Raw genomic sequence first — 23,016 nt, 5'->3', positions numbered from 1 at the left:
GGCACGAACCCGCGTCCCCTGCATCGGCAGGCGGACTCTCAACCACTGAGCCACCAGGGAAGCCCTAGTGGAAATTTTTATTTGTAATTAATTTTAATAAATATCAGTTATACATATTAGTAGAAAACAGTTTTTTCTCCCACCTTTAACAGTATAGCATCCTATTATTTTTTATAATTCATGTTCATTCAAATAGCAGCTATTAATTAAGTACCTACTATGGGCTAGTTGCAGTGTCAGACACATGTTTTAGAAAGCATGCATTTCATAGAAAAATAGAAGTTCTACTTTTTCTTAACTTGATTAGTTCATTCATTTTAATAAAGCAAAAATGTGACAGAGAAATGTGTTTTTCTTTATAATTTGATACTTTTCAAAGCTAAAGGGGCTTATTAAAAGCTATTTTAATAATACAAATCCATTATGTATAAAGGTAAAGTACACTATAGTTGCTAGATATACTCAACTTCTGTTTTAACATGGAATAGGAAATTAATGCATTTAACAAAGCACAGACTTTGTTATGAACGGCTTTTTCTTGCACATCCTTAATTGTGAATCAAGGATATTTGAGCACCATTTCTTATTTTCTTTAAATTTCCAGTTAATCAACAGGTACTTATCAAGCACTTATTATATGCCAAGCACTCTGCTAGGCCCTGAGAATATAGTGGTGAACCAGACACAGTTCCTGCCTCAACAGATTTTTAGTTAGTGGAAGTCAGACAAGCAATACAATACAGTATACAATTACAGTATACTGTAGTTAATTTTTGGACAAGACTAAGAGCATGTTGTGATAGAAATGAGGAGGAACACCCAGTTCAGTCTTGGAGTATCCCAAAAGGCTTTTTTAAAGAAGTCAGCCTAAACTTGAAGAATTAGCCTGACAGTTGGGAAGAGAAATGTTCTAGGAAAAAACAGTAGCATGTGCACAGACCTAGTGCAAGAGATCATTGAGTGTGGAAAGAATATGAACAAATCAGTGTGGGTGGAGCACAGTGTGGATATAAGTAAAGGAAGTAAAAGGAAATAAAGAAGTGAGCAAGAGCCAGATCATGAAGGGCATTGTGGGTTACACTGAGGAATTTGGACTTATGCTTTGGATAAGCAGTTGGGTACCAGTGAGAGCGTGTTAGTTTGGGTCTTCCTCCTGGTTTTTAACAGGTGCCAAGACAGGTTTAAACATGCAAGGATTTTATTATTACTAGGTGAGAGAAATGAAGAGGGAGCTGGGAAGGGTTCAGAGAGCCCTCAGATTGTGGTGCAAGTTTGCCTTGAGTGAAAGAGAGGAATAAAAGCTTGAGTGGACATGTTCCAGCCTGCCATATAGTCCAAGGAAGGTTTGATAAGGCTGTGGATGAGTCTTTGAGTCAGAGTTGGTTGTCAGAAGTGACCCATGTCTTGCCAAAATGGGCCTGCCTTACTATAGCTACTGTGTTTAGTCATTGGCTAGGCGCAGCCTGTGGGATATGTGGCCCTGCACAAGCATGGCAGTGAATTTAAGAACACAGCAGTTGGGGTGCTTGGTCATTTGCAGTTCTTATAGCTGGAGAGTTTTGTGGTGCATTCTCAAGGCAACAACAGAAGAGTTTTCACAATATAGAAACATGATCAGATCAGATTTTTATCTGCAAAAGAATATTCCAATTGCTGTAGGAATAGATTCAGATGAGCCAGTGGGATTGAGAAAACACCCAAGTTAGAAGGCTGCTTATGATAGTCCAAGTGACAGATAATGGGGATGTAGAGTAAAATTGTGTCCATAAGGATAAAGAGTTGTTGAGAACTTTGTTGGGAGAAATAGAGTAGACGGGACTTGGTAATTAGGTAGAAGAGGTGAGGGGAGAGGGGGAGTCAGGGATGGCACTGAGCTATTGGGTTGTGTAATTGCATGGATATTGGTTCCATTCACTGGGAGGAACATGAGAAATTGGGAGTTGATGATTTTAGGTTTAGGCATGTCGAATTGGAATCATTGGTAGGATATCCAAGTGAAGATACCCATTGTAGTTAGAGAGAGAGAGAGATGTATTCTGGTGGTAGCTGCTGGAAGATAATGAATGTATAACAGTTTTAAAACAATAGAGGTTTTTTCTCACAATTTTCCTTAAAGCAGTGTTTTAGAGGTCCAGTCTCCTTCCTTCTTGGAGTTCTACCTTCTTTACAATATGGGCTCCAAGGTTGTGCTCACCTACACAAAGCCAGTGGAAAGATTGAGTATGGAGAAGGCACATTCCCTTCAAAACCACCTGAACCTGAAAGTGATATACATCACTTTTGCTCATATTCCATTGGTGGTAACTAATCATACAGCTTCACCTGTATATAAGGAGGTTTGAGAAATATGGTCCCTAGCTGGCCAGCTGCTTCCCACAGACTACTTGATGTTATGCAAGGGAGAACACAGTCCTTTTTTAGATTGTTAGCAGTTTCTACCATGGATTTGAGAATTATTATCATATAAATGATAATTGAAAGCATAAGAATGAATGAGAAGGAAATATTGTTGAGGATAGAACCCTGGGGATGCTGGCTTTAAAGATGGAGTAGGAGAAGAGAATCACATAAAGGAGACTAAGAAAAAAAAAACTTAGTGTGTGTTATCACGAGAACTGAGGGAAAAAAGTTCAAAGTGTAATGTAGTCAGCATCAAATATGATGTAAGGTAGTGTAAGATAGTATGGAGTGCATTAAGTAACAGGAAGGCTTTTGGTGGTGGCCTATGTGAGTAGTTTCAGTGGGGAGAATAGAAGCCAAAGTTGAGGAAAGACTCAGAGGTTAGTCTTCTTTTCTAAGATGTAAGCAGACATCCTCAAACTTCTTGGTTTCAGGACCCTTTTACACACATAGAAATTATTGAGGACCACAGAGAGCTTTTGTGTATGTAGGTTACGTTTATTGATATATACTGTATTAGAAATTAAAATTCAGAAAATTTTAAAAATATTTACTTAGTAACTCATTAAAAATAAAACTAATAACCCTTTTTATGTTAATATAAATAACATGTTTTGAAATAACTATACTTTCCAAGACAAGAAAACTTCGAGTGGCATTGTTTTACATTGTTGCAAAACTTTTTATTGTCTGGCTCAATAGAAACAGCTGGATTCTCATATCTTCTTCTGCATTCAGTCTTTTGTAATATGTTGTTTTGGTTGAAGTGTGTTAAGAGAGTATAGTTTCACATAGATATGTAGCTAGAAAAAGGAATGTCCTCAAGAATCCCTTGAAAGGGTTGCAGGGTCCCCTTAGGGGGTCCTTGGACCACATTTTAAGAACTACTGAACTATAGGATTAGATATAGGGGAGAAGGTAGAAGAGTTCTGACTGTATTTAAATGTTGATGGAAAAGGAGGTTATAAGGAGGATGAGGTTGGAGATAGAGGTGATACTGGTAAAGTGGAAGGGCCTAGCTGACTTAGAAGAATTAGCTTTGGAAGGGAGGAAGGGAGGTACCTCTCAGGATTTTTCACAGATAGTCCCTGCACATAAAGGGGACTTGAATAATGTTACTTGTTATTACTGCTCAGGCATGAAGGAGGCAGGGATGAAAGTTGATTAAGTTTGGAGATTACGTTTGGATATAGCATGGTAGGAGAAGGAGAGTTCCCTTATGGTGATTCTTCATGTGTACAAACGTATACATATGCATACTGTACGAGACAAAGTCATGTGCTGAGAGTAAGAAGAGGTGGTAGGGCAGGAGATTAAAGAGAGCAGGTAAGTTTTGAGGTAACTAGGAAAAAATTAAGAAGGAACTGAACAATGAAAATGGAAGGTTTGCTGCACATGCACTATAATTATAGAAACTCTTGTTATAGAAAAATACCTATTAGCAATTTGAAAAATACATTTGTCACTTTTTAAAACGGAAAAGTCCCCAGTTCTATCCTAGATAAACCTCCTAGATGGCTATTTAGGCCATCTTGATGAAGCATAACTAACAAGTAACTCAGCTGCTTGCTTCCAGGCTGGAATGTTACCCTCTCTGGGTCTTCAGACTCTTATATTCTCTTGGTCAAGTGTGTGACAGCTACTTATCTTGGGCAGCTGGGAGTCTGGCCCTGACAGGCTGCATTGGCTTTCTTGCTTCCGTAGTGGCTGACCCCTGCTCTAGGAACTTTGGTTTCTTCTGTTACTTTATAATTTACCACTAGTTTAGAAAAACCAATTTTATACTTATTTGTCAGTAGACCCCTTTTCTTTATTTGCTCTTTGTTTTATTTTGTGTTCTGTTTTTTCAGCCAAGTGCTTAGGTGGTTTTCTTCTTAACTGTAGTTGCACAATATTGTAATCTTAAAACTGACTTTTTAAAAGATAAATTTATTTGGCAAATGTCAAATTATATAGATAACATTACTGTGCTGTTTTGAATCTTTAAAAACATTGTTTTAGATGAGAAAGGATTGAACATTTTACCTTGTATAGTGGAAGCTTATTTTTATTATTTATGTTTTATTTTAATTATTATATGTGGACTTATTAGTAAACTGTTATGTTGACATAAGCCATGACCAGAGGGAAACCATCCTGTTTCAAAAATAGGAAGCCAGCTTGAATTATTCTTACTTGTTTAAAGGTTTCCATCCATATCTGTTGGTCTGCTTTTGTACTTCCTTAGCTCACCTTTTATTCCTGACGCATTGTGGCTTCTCTAACAGCCCTCTTTCATATGTATTTTACGTTTCTGCCATGTAGGTCTTTCACAGTTCTGCAGCCCCAGGCGGGCATTCTCTGAACAGGGTCCGCTCCGCCTGATCAGGAGCGCCTCTTTCTTTGCAGGTTTGCCATGTGCTGTGTGGGTAGACTAGTTGGTGTGCCCCAGCGTCTAGAATTCATAGTTAAGCTGTGGAAACAAGAGAGTAGAGAAACGCAGTTGGGGAAGGTGTAGTTGAGAAAACATTGCTTAGGAAGTTTAAGAACTTAATATCTTTCTACTGAATATGTTCTTAAAGTTTCCAGAAACTAAGTTATCAGTGGAATTGACATTTTCATGAAATTTCAGTTTGTCATTTCTTATTTTGTTATGTAATAATGATTTTAACTTTAGAATCCTAAACCAAAATATAGTATGAACGTTATTTCATATAATACCAGTGGAATTTCTAATGTGACACTATCTTGTTTCCATGGCTGAGTAGCTTCTGTATCATGGTTCATCAATCGCAGAAAATATCCTATCTTACTATTATTGTAAAATTTCTGATCTACACTATTCCATAAGAATGATTTCTCTTGGAGCTAAAATTTAGATGAACAAGCACCGTTATATTCTGTAAAAGGCATATATGACTATGTTTGTTTACATCATTAAATAGATGATTGTCGGGTGTGTTCATGCTTCTGTATCCAGGAAGCTGTATCCAACTTCTTGTTTTAATTAATATTTATTTTTCTTACAAATGTAAGATACAAACAATGTATATATATTATAGAAAATTTGGAAAATATGAAAAATAGGCAAAAAAATATATTAGCCATCTTGTCAACTGGAAATCACCTTCTTATTTTTTTTGTTTGTTTTAAAACAAAATTGGGGTTATACTGTTCAGCTTTCTTAAAATTTTTATTATGGAGAATTTTTAAACATACATTTTTATAGGCAGAATAGCAGACAACCATCATATACCAGTCACTTAGCCCCAGCAACCATCATTCTTACTGGTCAGTAGATTGCCTTTTTTTCATTTAGCAGTATATTGTGAATATATTCATATATCATTGAATATGCTTCTGAAATACTTATTTTAGTCATTCCTTGCTTCTTTAGGTATTATACCATAGATTATTTCATATTATATGTCAAATCTTCAGAGAGATCTCAAAGCTTGTTCAACTGAGTAATAGCTCTTGGTGTTGGGTTTGTGCCATGCTGTTGAAAAAAATAAAGGAATGCAATGAGATGAGCATGATTTAGTTTGCTACATAAAAGGAACAACATCAACCTGAACAGCACTGTATTTTATAAGTCACAGTTTTGTCTTGATTTGCAGTTCACAGCAACCCAATGGACATGCCTGGAAGAGAGCTGAATGAGGACAGAGACAGTGGCATAGCACGCTCTGGTAATGACAGGTTCATGTATTAATCCAATTTTTGATGAGATCACTGTTAGCTGACATTGATTTCCTTTTTTATCTTTGCTTTTATCATCCAGTTTTATGTGCACAGTTTGTTAGTATTGATATTAGCCTTACAAGAGGATGGTAGAAACAGCAGAGATAAATATTTTAAATTAAAAAATTTTCATGTTTAATAGTAAATGTGCCTGGTGGAACACGGCCTGGATGAATACACGCTGGCTTAGGCTTAGCCAGTATAAGAAAAATAATATTGCTCAAGAGACTGCTTAGATAGCATAGTAGAAAAAACACATTTGCTTATATCTGTTTTCTCCTAACTAGGGTTTAAAGTGTCAGACTGTCTCTTGCCCAGAGGAGCTTAGGCATTTTGAGCTAGTGTTATACATATTTCTTTGAAATACGTACTCTTCCAAAATTTGACAAAGTTTTATTGAAACATTGTGAGGATTAAAAAGAAAAAAACAAAAAAACCCCCAGATTCTATCCTTAACGAGCACAGCTTCTAATGAGAGAATAGCCAGGAAAATCATCTGTCATAGTTTATTGTTTGAGGTGTTCTGAGATAGACCTGTGCAGAGGTTCAGAAAAACGGCACCTAACTTAGCCTGGGCAAGGGGCAGGGTGTGAGTAAAGCTTTACAGAGTGTTGATACTTGAAATAAATAGGAGTTATCTGGCCAAAGGCATGAAAGAAGGACATTTCAGTTAAAAGGAAAAGTGTCAGGGCTCAGAGATCAGCATAAGAGAAAGGTGGAGTACTGTTAAGTTTGAATTATTGTTAGGTATGAGAAACTTTATCCACTGTGATTATCTGTATGTGTTGTCACATTGCATGGCTCTGCTATCTAAATTGTTCACAAGTCAGTTTTGAGTCTGGAGATTCCGAACTTCCCATATATTGTAATCCCTAGTTATGCATGAGAAATTTCAAGAAAATTTTTCAGATACCTGGGCTCTACTCTTGAAGATTCTTGATTTACCCTAGAGAAAGGCTTAGGCATCTGTATTTGAGGAACAAAAAATGAAAAACTCAACCACTGATTCTGATGGACAGCTCGAGTTAAGAACCACTACTCTAATAGGAGAAGTCTCATCTTTCAAATAATCTCACCCTTCTTTTCTAATTGAGTTATTTTTGTTCTTAGGAACTAATCTGGAGTGTATTTCTCTTAATACTGTTTGCATCTATGTAATCTAGAGATTTAGTTTTCTGTGGCAGGAATTTAGTTTTCATTATTTATCCAAGATTTCAGAAGTGATAAATTAATGTCTCTATACTTCATTTTCTTCATCTGTAAATTGAAGGGCCTGGCAAGACTGATCTGTAAAGCTTCTTCAAGCCATTGAATTCATATATGCTGTTTAAGTTAATTGTATATTTTCTTCCTTTTTCTGATTGTGTTATTTTTAATACCAGAATTTGATAAAACAGAGCTTTTCCAAATTTAGAGTAACATTTGATTTCTCACAGAAGCCATACCCAGATTAGTTATACATGCCTAATCTTAGACTACAAAGTTTTATACTACTAATTGATAAAATGTGGTATTTTCAAGAAAGTAGTCCAGAATTAATTCATTGGCGGCCCTGATGTTTGCATGGCACATAGAGCTCTCCCCTTTACCGTTGAATTTGTCAGAATTCAAATGAACATATTTTCATAATGATAATCTCTTAGTTTTCAGTCCCGGTATCCAAAATAATATATCATCTGGCATGTATCTTTTTCTAGATGATAACAATACTTCTCTTTTGATTATTTTACAAATTTTCAGTGTGTGTTTATAATGATGAAAATGGGAATCTATAATATTTTTAAACAAAAGCAAGCCCTTGAGGTCTTTTTCTCTCTAGATTAAGTGGAGAGAAGGAGAGAATCCCCCCATAAAAGAAAGGATTTTAGCTTTTAATACCCCAGGCAGGAAACAGAGCTTTTGGATTGCAGAGAAGGGTTTTCAGAAGAGAATAATTTCCATAGTTAGGGGATTGCAGCACTTATAATCAGAGTGGACTCTATTGGGATGTGTCTGTTCCAGAGAGCATTGTTCCAGAGAGCAGTGTTCCAGAGAGCATTGTTCCAGAGAGCAGTGTTCCAGAGAGCAATGTTCCAGAGAGCAATCTATAGGATTTACTCTTTCTTGGAGCTTGATAGGTATAGTCATGACTCTTGGTAAAAGTACCCAAGCATTCAGAGGTGGCTACCTATGCACAAGTGATCCATGAGTACTTCTTTTTTTTTTTTTTTTTTTTTTTTGGCTGCCACGCAGCATGTGGCATCTTAGTTCCCCGACCAGGGATCGAACCTGTGCCCCCTGCATTGGAATTGTGGAGTCTTAACCACTGGACCGCCCCGGAAGTCCCTCCATGAGTACTTTTTTTTTTTTTTTTTGTGGTACGCGGGCCTCTCACTGTTGTGGCCTCTCCCGTGGCAGAGCACAGGCTCCAGACGCGCAGGCTCAGTGGCCACAGCTCACAGGCCCAGCCGCTCCGCGGCATGTGGGATCTTCCCGGGCCAGGGCACGAACTCGTGTCCCCTGCATTGGCAGGTGGACTCTCAACCACTGTGCCACCAGAGAAGCCCCCCTCCATGAGTACTTTTAAATGACGTTTTAAATGGCATTCAAACACTTATTTTCAAATTAGCTTTTGTTCTTAAAATCCAGCTGCTGCATTGGAATTGAACTGCATCGTATTTAATTTAAGGACTAAGGATTCAGTTAAGCTAGGAGACAGTGTCATGGCCAAAGGAATAAAGCTTTATTTCAAAGTAGCATTTTCGTCTGGGGTGGGGGTGGGGAAGGTAAGGATGTCAAAAGGGGATTGTATCAGGGTCTCTTGCCAGCTCACTTTTAGTATGTGATATTTTTCTGGGACCTTGCTCCAACAATGATGTATTTTTTTAAATGGAAATTTTAGAGCCTCATTCAGCAAAATGGAAAATTTGAGTCACCACTCTTAAATTTGTTAAAAAGAAATCTGTTCTTGTTTTTAGTAATTATTAACTTATACATTATACTTGTTCTTACTCTGACTTGACAGCATCTCTCAGCAGCTTGCTTATTACACCATTTCCCTCTCCAAACTCCTCACTTACCCGAAGTTGTGCCAGCAGCTACCAGCGACGCTGGCGACGTAGCCAAACAACAAGTTTGGAGAATGGGGTGTTTCCTAGATGGTAAGTTGGGACTTTTTTTTTTTTTTTTGCGGTACGCAGGCCTCTCACTGTTGTGGCCTCTCCTGTTGCGGAGCACAGGCTCCGGATGCGCAGGCTCAGCGGCCATGACTCACGGGCCTAGCCGCTCCGCGGCATGTGGGATCTTCCTGGACTGGGGCACGAACCCGTGTCCCCTGCATCGGCAGGTGGACTCTCAACCACTGCACCACCAGGGAAGGCCGGGACTTTTAATTTACCACAAGATTGAATAGTTCCTTTAACACAATTGTGTATGTTAAGAGCCTGGACCTTGTATTTTGTATTTTTCAAGTCTGGAACTGGAAACTTTTAAAGTGTACTACATTTTTTAAAATTGTGGTAAGTTATGCATAACATACAATTTACTATTTTAACCATTATTAGCTGTATAGTTCAGTGGCATTAAGTACCTTCACATTGTTGTGCAGCCATAGCCATTCACGTCCAGAACTTTATCTCCACAAACTGAACCTTTATACACTTTAAGCAATAATTCCCCATTCCTCCCTCCCCTTAGCCCCTGGGAACTACTATGCTATTTTTTTTTCTCTGTAAATTTGATTGCTCTACATACCTCATATAAGTGGAATCATAGAATATTTATCCTTTTATGTCTGCCTTATTCCACTTTAGCATGCCTTCAGGGTTCACCCATATTGTAACATGTATCAGAATTTCATTTTTTTTATGACTAACATTCCATTGTATTCCATTGTATATACATATACATTCCATTGTATATACATTTTGTTTATCCACTCATCTGTCCTTGGACATTTGGATTGCTTCCACCTTTTGGCTGTTGTGAATATGCTGATATGAACGTGAGTCTACAAATACCTTTCAAGTCTCCACTTTCAATTCTTTTGGTTATATGCCCAGAAGTGGAATTTCTGGATCATATCATAATTCTCTATTGAAGTTTTTAAGGAACTGCCATACTCTTCACCACAGTGGCTGTACCATTTTACTTTCATTCGCCCTAGAAATGGCCAGGGTGTTTTTTTGTTTTTGGCCACGCTGCATATCTTAGTTCCCTGACCAGGGATTGAACACGTGTCCCCTGCACTGAAAGCGTGGAGTACTAACAACTGTACCGCTAAGAAATTTCCCTGACTAGAACTGCACAAGAGTTCTAATTTCTCCACATCCTCACCAGTAGTTAATTTCCTTTTTTTTTTTTTTTTTTTTTTAGTAATAACCATCCTTATGGGTGTGAAGTGGTATCTCCTTGTAGTTTCAATTTGCATTTACCTGATGGCTAGTGATGTTGAGCATGTTTTTGCTTTCTTATGGGCCATACGTATGTTTTCTTTGATAGTCTATTCAAGTGTTTTACCCATTTTTTAATCAGGTGTTTTTTTTGGTGGTTGTTGTTGAATTGTAGGAGTTCTTTATATATTTCTGGATATGAATTCCTTATCAGATATATGCTTTGCAAATATTTTGTCCCATTTGATTAGTTACCCATTCTGTTGATAATTTCTTTTGATACACAACAGTTTTTCATTTTTATGTAGCCCAATTTATTTATTTTTTTCTTCTGTTGCCTTTACCTTTGGTGTCATATCCAAGAAACCATTGCCATATCCAGTGTCATGAAGCTTTTACCCTATGTTTTCTTCTAAGGGTTTTATAGTTTTAACTCTTCTGTTTTGGTCTTTGATCCATTTAACTGCATGTTTCGATATTTCAGTTTTTCATGTTTCTATTTTGGCAAGTTAATTCATTCTTGATAGATTTTTTTTTTTAGTCTGTGTTAAGTACAGCTAAAGATGATGAAGCTTCTTGTTTCCTTTTTTATTCACTCCCTTTATTCCTTCACCTTTGATTTTATTCCTGGAATCTAAAGGGGAGATAAGTAGATTCTAGAACAGTGAAGAGATTATATCAGACTCATCTATAAACCTTAAAATTCAGGCTCTTTTAGGTTGGTTATACATTGGGATTATCTACTTTTTTAGTGACTTCTAATTGAACAAAAATATTTCCAATCTGACTCTCTATTAAAATTTCTTACAAAAATATGAGTATAAAGGAATAGCCAGTAGATTTCTCAAAGAGATACACAATTGGTATGGATTTTTAGATTTACTTGATAAAACACTGGAAGACCTTTAGCTTGCCTACATTTAATTAGCAAGGGGATTGAATTGTGAATTTAATTATTTTTATATTTTTTTAAAATGAAAAACCATTTATTTTTAAGGTCTATAGAAGAAAGCTTTAATCTGTCAGAGGAGAGCTGTGGCCCTAACCCAGGGATTGTGAGGAAAAAGAAGATTGCAATTGGGGTAATCTTTTCATTATCCAAAGATGAAGATGAAAGTAACAAATTTAATGAATTCTTTTTTTCACATTTTCCTCTGTTTGAAAGCCACATGAACAAATTAAAGAGTGCAATAGAACAGGTAAGCATAGTCATGTTTATGGTTTATTTATATTTTTTATTTTATTTTCCTTTGAATCTTATTCTCTTGTTTAAGCATTGTGTTTATTCATTTGGCAGAAAAATTAACAGAATCTGTGCAGGTACCCTACAAAGTGATCTGAGAGATGCAAAGTAGACTTCAGCTCCTTTTAAGAAGCCTACTACCTAAAAAAAAGATGTAATGTCATTTATCCATTCAATAAATAAGTATTTGAGGGCCTAGAATGTGGCAGGCACTATTCTAGCAACTGAGGATAAGATGTGAAAAAAAGCAACACTCCTGACCTCATGGCATAGAAAATAAACAAATGAATATATAAGATTTTAGATGGTAATAAGTGCTATGGAGAAAAATAAAACAGAGAAAGCTTTTTAAGGAATGCTGGATGGAAGGATTACAAATTTTTATAAGATAGTCAAGAAAGCTCCTGATAAAATGACATATGGTCCAGAGATATGGAGGAAGTCAGCTATAACCATCTGAAAGGAGTAAGCCTGATGCTTGAGCATCAGCAAGGAGGAGTAAGGATGCCAAAGTGGCTAAGTTAGAAATAGGACCAGATCATGTAGGAATTTATAGGATACCATGGTATGAGCATTGGCATTTACTCTTAAGAAAGATGGGAAACCGTTGGAGTGTTTTGAGCAGGGAAATGACATTATTCATGAGAATCACTCTTACTGCTGATGGAGAATAGATTTCAGGGGCAAAGGTGGATGCTTTGGGATCAGTTACAAGGCTGTTGAAGTAATTCAGGTGAGAGATGGTGGATACTTAAAGCACTTTCGTGATGGAATTGGTGACAAGTGGTTGGATTCTGGATATTTTTGAAAATAGAGCTAAGGAGATTAGCTGATGGACCGAATTGGGGTTAAGAGAAAGAATAATAGAGGTTGACTTGGGATTTTTCTTTTGAGCAGTAAGAAGGATGGAATTGCCAGTACTAAAATGGGAAAACTACAAATGGAACAGGTTTGGTGGAGGAAGATCAGCAGTTTGTTTGCAGTGCCTCCTGTACATCCAAGTTGTTGTGAGTCTAGAGTTTAGGGGAAAGGTCCAGGCTGGACAGTCACCAGTGTATATATGGTATTTTAAACCAAGAAACTGATTGAGAGAGAGAAGAGAGGAGAGGAGATCCTAGGCCTGATTTGTAGAGCATTTCAGTAGTTAAAATTTGAGGAATTGAGAACCAGCAGGGGAGACTGAGGATTGGCCATTCAAATAGGAGGAAAAACAAGAGAGAGTACTTTTAGGGGTGAGCCAGGTGAAGAAAGTAGTTTAAGAGGTTAGGAGTGATCAGTTGTGTCAAATGCTGCTGATAGTGCATGTAATAAATTGATGTAAAGTAAGAAAATTGTGAATATACGATAGAACATAAAGATAACTAAAAAAGAAGGAAAATCAAAGTTTTTTAGGAGTTCATAGGGAAGAAAAATGACTTCCTACTGGGAAGATGTTTCATTTGAACTGTATCTTAAAGGATGTGTAGGGTTTTTTAAACAAAGTTTTGAAAAATGGATATTGCAGAATAACAAGAAAAATTAATATCCTTGTTGCCCAAAGATAACTCATTAACATTTTGCTGAAAGTCTTACCCAGGCCTTTTCTATGTGTATTGTACTTTTACTTGATTGGGACTGTGCTGTGTTCATGCTGTTTTAATTATGTGCCCATTTTGAAAAATTCATCATTGTTAACATACACATTTCTCATTTTAAATGGTTCTTGAATATATTTTAGTGGCTTTCCTCCATTTAAATAACTTTTTTATTAGGTCATTTCTGCTTTTTCACAGTTATAGCTACACTGCAGTTAACATCTTGGTGAATTTTCCAGATTATATTTTATAAGAGATTCCTATAAGTTGAACTATCAGTGGGTGTAACTAAAGTTCTTAATCCCTGTGACAATATGCAGAAAGGAAAAGATACAAAGAGGAGTAGTGAGTGATACGGCTGGCAGAGTTAATGGTGACCAGATCACAGAGAGTCTAGAATGCTTGCCAGAATTTTTGACTTTGTTAGGCTGTCTTCAAATTGTACTATAGGAACATTATTTTGGCAGTATGTTTATAAGAGACTAGTAAAAGAGAGTAGAGATGCGAGACCAATTAGAATGTTCTAGAAAGCAGAGGATGCATTTCAGTAACTCATTAGTGTCTGAGGATCATCTGCCTCTAGAGAAGACACTATATTAGTTATTTACATTAAATCTGTTAAAAGACAAATAGATTATTAGCAGTACCATTTTACTGAGCAGATGAGTAAAGTACATTTTCATTTACTTTTTCAGAAGTTCAGCACTGGTGACATTTTCTGCAGTTTGCTGCTGTCTCTTTTTGTAGTCTGTTGTTGCCAAAGTCAATACATGGAATATTAAGCTGTGGTTGAACTGACATTTCAGTTACTTGAAGAAGTGTTTAAACTTTGTATAAAACTTGAAATATTCAGGCACTATAGAACTCATTAAACATTACTTTTTAAATGTTTTAATGTTTTGTTCATTCTATACCGAAAGTGCACATTGCAGTACTTAGAGTTGTGTGGATATTTGTTCAAGTTTAACATCTTATTTCTTAATAAAGCTGAAAGATAAAGCTGAGTGAATACTTTCATATACATGAATAGGACTTAGTTTAGAACGTTCTGTAGTTGGTAATTAATCATAGAATGTAGTAAACACTGAACCATCCAAATAAGTTATGTTCTAGGGCCAGTTTTCAAACTATCACTTACTTATTTTTTTAATGAAAATCTATGGATGCTGTTTCTGAGCACTGTGGGAATTATTTCAAAGTCTGTGCTACCTTTTGAGATCTATAATGTAAAATTTTTTATTGTTGGTAAAATTAAGGAAGAATACTGCTTGATTCTAGCTAAAGAATATTTCTTTATAAATTGGGGGTCTCTCAGCAGTTAGTGAAAACATAAAGTTAACTGTCACTTTTACCCTATTGAAGCTTTTGGATGAACGTGAACGATTCTGGCCTGAAGTAGTCTAACATTTTCTTAAATATATGTTTAAACATTTAAAAAATAGTGTGTAATTACATAAGTAATGCATAATTACATATTTTTGATAAAGTTTTAAAAATTTCAAAGTTCTTTCTGATCTCCATATTCTAATCCTGATCCCCTTTTTGTCTACCTAAAGCAGGACTTATCAACTTTGGCTAAATATGTTTTTAAGAAAGCAAATATTACTAATAACTTGATACATCTTTCAGTAGCATCTTTATATTTTAGATTTTAAAAAAGGATTTAGTTAACAGAACCATTGTTTATGAAATATTAGTGAAACCCAGGAGCTGTTGTTACTGACTTATCATTTTATGATCTGTTTGGGAGAAAAAAGTTTTACGTAACCCAGAAACTGTCAACATCATCCTCGTTGTGTGTTGACATTCTGTGGTTTGACAGTTAAGTAAGAGGCTTACCATTGGAGGAATTTGAATTTTATTATACTCATTAAATGACCAAAGGTGCAAAAAAAAAAAAAAGAAAGCCACTAGAAATATGTGTGCCTTCTTTATGTATATCTACTTAAGAATGATGGGTAGAATGTTGTGGAAATATGTGACTTTGTCTTTTACTTTTTTCCCCCCCATATTTTGCCCATGATCAGTATAAGAATTAACTATTTGATTGCTTTCAAGGCTATGAAAATGAGCCGGAGATCAGCTGATGCCAGTCAGAGGAGTTTGGCATATAATCGAATAGTTGATGCCCTAAATGAATTCAGGTACCTATTCTCCAGCTTTTCATAATATAGAATTGTTTCGCAGTGTACACTGGAAAATTTATTTATTTTTTTAACTTATTCTAATAAAATTTAATTCTTTAAATTTCTCTGTCCCATAGTCAAATGAGGGTGTAATTCAGTGGGCCATTGACTCCTTTGTTATTAAATATGAAAGTGCTTCGAATTCAAGCACACGTGGGAGGAATCAGTGGTATGGTTTCTAGCACTGGACCACTAGACAAGCAGATATGACCAGAAGAGACCCTTGTTTTAGCAGAAATGTGCTTTGTCCTTTGTTGGGCTCCTAGATGTAGGGACTGATTAAGTGTTATTTAACCAGTGATGGTAATCACATGTTCTTAGATACGTGGAATACAAAGATACATGGATATAGGGAATATGAACTTGATGTTCCATATTACTCTGTTGCTTAATCCTTTTTCTAGCAGTATTTTCTGACACAACAAAGCTTGGAGCCTGAAGCTCCAGCAAGTGCTGTAACTGCACTCTAATTATGGCAAGGAAACATATTACATATGAACTTATGTTGGGAATCACGCTAAGTGACTGATGTGTTTCTGTCTCAAAGAGATTCATTTCAGTTTTACTTCATCCTCTCATCCTCTCAGTCTTTCCTCCTTTAGACTGGAGAAATAGCATAACACTTAGCCCAAGAACTCAGACTTTAGTACCTGACAGACAGACCTGTGGGCTAACCCTGGCTCTGCCTTTGATTTGTTAGCATTTTTGACCCTTAGTTTTCTAATGTAATACCTGTGAATTCAATTTAGTAATAATCTAATAGATTGTTGTAAAGATAGAATTAGATAATGTATGTAAAGTACTTAGCAGAAGACCCAACATTAATGTGACCGCTGTTTTCTATGACAAATATAACCTACAGCAGTGCTTCTTAAAAGTCATTCACAGCTCACCTTCGCAGTATTGCCAAATCTGCATATCATCTATGCCATTTTAATTTGATGTTTCTCTTTAAATTGACCCTATTTTATACCTAAATAAGTGTATTTCAGAATGTGTGCATTGTTACCCTAGATGGGGAATCAACCTTCTTTGCTGTAATAAGCAAGCTGTAAAAATGAATGCATAATAATTAAAATTAAAAATATGTATCTGTGTACACATAAGGTTTATTATCACCAGTAGTCCATGTACCTCACTTTTATTCATTGGCTTGTGTTGTATGGTCCCTTATGGGTTAGGGGTCTTCTGAATTGTTTGTTTAAATGTGAACTGTTACATTTTGAAGTGAAAGCCTATTTTAGCCTGTGATATTGCAGGGTTGCTATTGTGAAACTGTAGGCATGTCATGTAATATACTTTTTTTTTTTAAATGGAAATGACTAAGGAGTTGTGTATTTAGTAAATTTGACAGTAAGAGAGAACTCATGTTTATTTTCAACTTTGATCCTTTTTTATTCTTCATTTTTCTCTTTTTGTGTTAAACCACAGTGAAAGTAAATCTGGTTTTTTAAACCTCTCTCAAAAGGAGAGATTTCATTGCCTCAGCCATATTCTAGAATCTTTGAATTTATGATAAAATAACTTATTTTCCTAAATAAAAGGTATGTTTTATAGAAGTGTTCTGTATGATTTTTGAGGTAGAATTATAGGTAAGCATTAAATAGCAATTGTATGGTAAAAATAACCTAAATTAATATGGAATATTTCATCATGTTTTTAATTTATTTCAATTGAAAATGTTTACTTGGCAATTCCCTGATGGTCCAGTGGTTAGGACTCTAAGCTTTCATTGCCGAGGGTGCGGGTTCGATCCCTGGTTGGGGAACTAAGATCCTGCAAGTCGCACGACGTGGCCAAAAAGTTTTGTAAAAAATTTTAAAAAAAGTTTGCTTTATGACTGTTGTGTAATATTCATTGGCTGGATTCAGTTATTGAGGAGGAGAAGATTTTCTAGTCATCTGTTATTCACCATAATTTTTAGGATAAAAGATGTTAAACGTGAGTTTTTAAATCTTTCTTGTGCAGTAAACACAGTGGTTAGAGGAAATGTACAGAAAAACACATTAGAGAATTAAATTTCAGGCTTTATTATTTCTTTTTTTGTCTTGCAAATAATTTGTACCGGTGAAAATTATGTTAGAGCTAATATTTTCTGCCATATATTTTTGTTAACATATTCATTTTAGGCCTTTCGTAAGTTATCAAATGAAGGATGCTAACAAACAATACAGTATTAAAAAAACTTTTTTTATTGTGGTAAAAGTAAAACAACATTAAATTTAACATTTAACCATTTTTAAGTGTACAGCTCAGCAGTGTTAAATACATTCACATTGTGTAACAAATCTCTATAACTTTTTCATCTTACAGTGTTAAAACTATAAACACTCAACACTAGTTTAGTAATATAGTATTTTTAATCCGTCTGTTTCTTTAGTTCATTGGCATCTTCACTCTTTATATATGAATTATGTGTGAAGTTATTCATAATTTCATTTGTTCATACCTTAAGAATTCAGGTTATTACATTTCTGGTGCCATTCATGATTAAATCAAGTTTTATATACATAAATGTTTCTTATAGATGAAGTATAGAGGAAATGAAGTACATTCCCTCAATATTTCTAGATGGAATTTCAAACAAATTTAATGAGCTGACTTTGCTTGGCTGTCTGTATTATCTTCATAACTTCTCAATTCATGTAGACCTCTTTGTATGTTTCTGAAAGCTTTCATGTGAAAGCTCAAAATTTGATCGTTTTATGAACATACGATTATATAAATAATTTTATGTCAGGATGTTTGCTTAAAATGAGAATTTCTTTGAGGTGTTTTGTTTTTTGGCCGCACCCTGCGCATGTGGGATCTTAGTTCCCCGACCAGGAATCAAACCCGCGCCCCCTGCATTGGAAGCATGGAGTCTTAACCACTGGACCACCAGGGACGTCCCAAGGTGTATTTTTTTGTTTTGTTTTGTTTTTTTGTTTTTTTTTGCGGTACGCGGGCCTCTCACTGTTGTGGCCTCCCCCGTTGCGGAGCACGGGCTCTGGACGCGCAGGCTCAGCGGCCATGGCTCACGGGCCCAGCCGCCCCACGGCATGTGGGATCTTCCCGGACCGGGGCATGAACCCGTGTCCCCTGCATCGGCAGGTGGACTCTCAACCACTGTGCCACCAGGGAAGACCCTCCAAGGTGTATTTTTAAAAATTAATATAAAGATACTTTTTGTATGATTCAAGAGGTAAATTATACTGAGTTGCTTAAAGCAAATGTTAATGATTTAGGCTGCATTGGATAAATTTTCTATCAATAGATTTGATATTTCAGTAAGTGTTCTACAGTTAAAGAAAAAGAGGGGCACATTAGGCTCAACATAAATGCTTTTCTATTTTATCTATGTTGAATAAAGTTACTGAGACCAGGTTAACAGGTAGGTGAGAGAACTCCAGCCAGCACACATTTTACTTGGCCTCCTTGTTTTTTACAAACATTTGAACCTTTAGGCCTTTAAGCCAGACAGGCTCTCTCTAGTTTGCCATAAGCTCTATCTCTGCCACTTGTATTAACCCATATATCGTATAATTTTGTAGCGTCCTGGCCACTGAGCATTATTAAAATTTAAACGTCTGTTTTAGGGGTTGGTGATTTATATCCACTAATCTAGACCCAATTCTCTTTTAGTCTGTAAATTCAGTCTGATTCTCTTCCATTTTCTGAAACTATCCATGTTTGTATCTTTGGAGCAAGCGCAATACAGGCTGAATAATGAACCCTCTTCTGGAGTGTTGGGAATGGGAATGAAAAACAACAAAACAAACCGTGAACAAAATGGTAGATTTGGAGACGTGGCTATCTGTTATATCCTCTATTTCTTGGCCACTCTGTATTATTAATTAAGAGTGTAAATAGCTTAATTTCACATATATATGTGTATGTACATATGTAGATATATATGTGTATATACACATGTAATTAATAGATTTAATTCTAACAGTGTCAGAGTTACAGAATAATTGAGCTAACAGTTCAGAAAGTTTTTGCATATAGCTCTCTCCCCACTACCCATAGTTTCACTGATTATTACCATATTTCATTAGTGAGGTATATTTGTTACAATTAATGAACCAATATTGATACATTATTGTTAACTAAAATCCGTAGTCTGCATTGAGTTCCATTCTTTGTATTGTACAGTTGGATGCGTTTTGAAAAATGCATAATGTCATGTTTCACTATTACAGTATCAGACAGAGTAGTTTCACCACTCTGAAAGTCGCCTATGCTTCACCTATCTATTCTTTCTCCCTTCCCACCAAACCCATTGACTACTGATCTCTGTCTATAATTTTGCCTGTTTCAGAATGTCATATTCTGGGAATCATATAGTATGTAGCCCTTTTAGACTGGTTCTTTGACTTAGCTATATGCAGTTAAGATTCTTCTATGTCTTTTTTGTGGCTTATGGCTCATTTATATAAAAAAATTCACTGTGTAATATCCCACTGTGTGGATGTACTGCAGTTTCTCCATTCACCTCAATTGAAGGACATCTTCTTGATTGCTAGTTTTTGGTGATCTTCTTGATTGCTAGTTTTTGGTGATTATAAATAATGTTTCTCTAAACATTCATGTGCGGGGTTTTGTATAGACTTAAGTTTTCAGTTCAACTGAGTCAGTACCTAGGAGCATAATTGCTAGATGTTCACAGAAGACTGTGTTTGGATTTGTAAGAAACTGCCAACTGTCTTCTAAAGTGACTGTATCATTTTGCATTCCCACTAGCAGTTCATTAGAGTTGCTGTTGTTCCATATCCTTGTCAGCATTTGATATGTCAGGTTTTGTTTTGTTTTTTTTTAACTGTACTAATAGATGTGTAACAGTATTTCATTGTTTTAATTTGCAGTTTCCTAATGACATATGAGGTTGAGCATCTTTTCAAATACTTACTTGCAATGTATATATCTTTGTAGGTGAGATATCTGTTCAATCTTTCGTCCATTTTTAACTTGGTTTGTTGCTTTTATTATTGTTCAGTTTTTAGGTTTTTTTGTGTATTTTGGATATCAATCCTTTATCAGATACATGTTTTGCAAATACTTCCTCCTAGTCTGTGGCTTGTCTTTTCATTCTTGTAATATTTTCACAGAGCAGAGTTTTAAATTTTAATGAAGTCCAACTTAACAATTTCTTTTTTTCCCTGAATAGTGCCTTTGGTGTTTTATCTAAAAATTCATTACCAAACACAAGATCATTAAGGTTTTTCACATGTTATGCTCTAGAAGTTTTATGATTTTGCATTTACATTTAGGTCTATTATCCATTTTGATTTTTTTTTTTTTTTGGTGAAAGCTGTAAAGTCTTTGTCTAGGTGCATATTTTTGCATATGAATGTCCACTTGTTCCAGCATCGTTTGTTGAAAAGACTATCTTTGCTCCATGTATTGCTTTTGCTCCTTTATCAAATATCAATTGAGTATATTTCTGGGGCTCTATTTTTGAGCTCTCTGTTTTGTTTCATTGATCTATTTGTCTATTCTTTCAGCAGTACCACACTGTCTTGATTACTGTATCTTTATAATAATTCTTTTTTAATATAAATTTATTTATTTTTGTCTACGCTGGGTGTTCATTGCTGTGCGTGGGCTTTCTCTAGTTGTGCAGAGCGGGGGCTACTCTGTGTTGCAGTGCACGGGCTTCTCATTGCAGTGGCTTCTCTTGTTGCGGAGCACAGGCTCTAGGTGCGTGGACTTCAGTAGTTGTGGCACACGGGCTCAGCAGTTGTGGCTTGTGGGCTCTAGCGTGCAGGCTCGGTAGTTGTGGCACATGGGCTTAGTTGTTCCACGGCATGTGGGATCTTCCTGGACCAGGACTCAAACCTGTGTCCCCTGCATTGGCAGGCGGATTCTTAACCACTGCACCACCAGGGAAGCCCCCATCTTTATAATAATTCTTCAAGTCAGATAATATGAGTCCTCCAAGTTTGTTCTTTTCCTTCAGTGTTGTGTTGACTATTCTGGATCATTTGCCTCTCCAAACTTTAAAATCAGTTTGTTGATATCCACAAAATAACTTATGGGATTTTGATTGAGATTGCATTGAATCTGTAGATTAAACTGGGAAAAATTGACATGTTAGCAATAGCAAGACTTCCTGTCCATGAACATGGAATAGCTTGCTGTTTATTTGTATCTTCTTTGATTTCTTTAATCAGAGTTTTGTAATTTTCCTCCTATAGATCTTGTACATTTTTAAAAGATTTATACCTAAATATTTCAGATTTTTCTCTTTTTTTTGGTTAATATTAATGATACTGTGTTTATAATTTCAAATTTGAACTGTTCATTGATGGTATATAAGAACGCAATTGACTTTTGTATATTAACCTTATATCCTGCAACCTTCTATAACTGCCTCTTTATTCCAGGAGTTTTTTGGTCACTTCTTTCAGATTTTCTGAATAAAGCAGTCATAAGCAATCATGGCATTTATGTCTTCTTTCCTAATCTGTATATCTTTTATTTCTTTTTCCTGCCTTGTTGCATTAGCAAGGGCTTCTAGTACGATGTAGGAAAGCAATGGTGAGAAGGTTCATCCTTGCCTTTTACCAGATCTGAGTGAGAAAGCTTCAAGTTTCTCACCATTAAGTATGAAGTTATGTTTCTTATAGATACACTTTATCAAGTTAAAGAAGTTCCCTCTTTATTCCTGGTTTGCTGAGAGTTATTGACTATTGATTCAATTTTTAAAATAGATATAGGACTATTCAGGTTATCTATTTCTTCTTGTGTGAGTTTTGGTAGTTTGTGTCTTTCAGGGAATTGGTCTGGTTCATCTAAGTCATCAAATTTGCAAGCATAGAGTTGTTCATATTACTTCTTAATTATCCTTTTAATGTCCGTAGATCAGTAGTGATGGATCCCTCTTTTATTCCTAATATTAGTAATTTTTGTCATTTCTCTTTTTTGCTTGGTTATCTTGGATAGAAATTTATCAATTTTCAAAGAATCTTTGATCTTTTCAAAGAACCAGATTTTGTTTTGTTTATCCATTGATTTTTGTCTTTAATTTCAATGATTTTTTAATCTTTTTATTTCTTTTCTCCTACTTGCTTTAGTTTTATGTTACTTATCTTTCTCTAGTTTCCTAAAGTTAAAGCTTAGATTATTGCTTTCAGATCTTTCTTTTTCCCTAATCTGTGCATTCAGTGCTATGAATTTCCCTCTAAGCACTACTTTTGCTGGATCCCACAAATTTTGTTAAGTTGAATGAAAATTTAATTCAAATTATTTTAAAATTTCTCTTGAGATTTCTTCTTTGACCCTTATGTTTTGCAGAAATGTATTGTTAAAATCTCCAAGTATTTGGGGCTTTCCCATGTATCTTCTTTTTCTTTTTTATTTATATTGGAGTAAAACAATGTTGTGTTAGTTTCAGGTGAACAGCAAAGTGATTCAGTTATACATATACATGTATCTGTTCTTTTTCAGGTTCTTCTTCCATTTAGGCTATTACAGAGTATTGAGCAGAGTTCCCTGTGCTATAGAATAGGTCCTTGTTGGTTATCTGTTTTAAATAT

The 23,016-nt window shown here is 35.6% G+C and overlaps 1 protein-coding gene across 4 annotated transcripts in view; it reads left to right on the top strand.

The window, feature by feature from the left end:
* The window catches only part of FNIP1 (folliculin interacting protein 1), a 131,497-nt gene that overhangs the window by 70,866 nt on the left and 37,615 nt on the right, over positions 1–23,016 (top strand). For 2 of the 4 annotated variants that reach the window (XM_029219192.1, XM_029219190.1), the window contains exons 7-11: positions 4,705–4,788; positions 6,000–6,071; positions 9,128–9,263; positions 11,491–11,692; positions 15,369–15,454. In XM_029219192.1, the coding sequence (XP_029075025.1) occupies positions 4,705–4,788; positions 6,000–6,071; positions 9,128–9,263; positions 11,491–11,692; positions 15,369–15,454 (580 nt within the window). The remainder of the gene's footprint in view (positions 1–4,704; positions 4,789–5,999; positions 6,072–9,127; positions 9,264–11,490; positions 11,693–15,368; positions 15,455–23,016) is intronic. The other 2 variants (XM_029219194.1, XM_029219193.1) reach the window with 1 other exon arrangement.

This window comes from Monodon monoceros, unplaced genomic scaffold, assembly GCF_005190385.1.
Source record: "Monodon monoceros isolate NGI ecotype Baffin Bay Population unplaced genomic scaffold, NGI_Narwhal_1 Super_Scaffold_12, whole genome shotgun sequence".
Classification (NCBI taxonomy): Eukaryota; Metazoa; Chordata; class Mammalia; order Artiodactyla; family Monodontidae; genus Monodon; species Monodon monoceros.
This window is presented reverse-complemented; position numbering and strand designations above follow the sequence as displayed.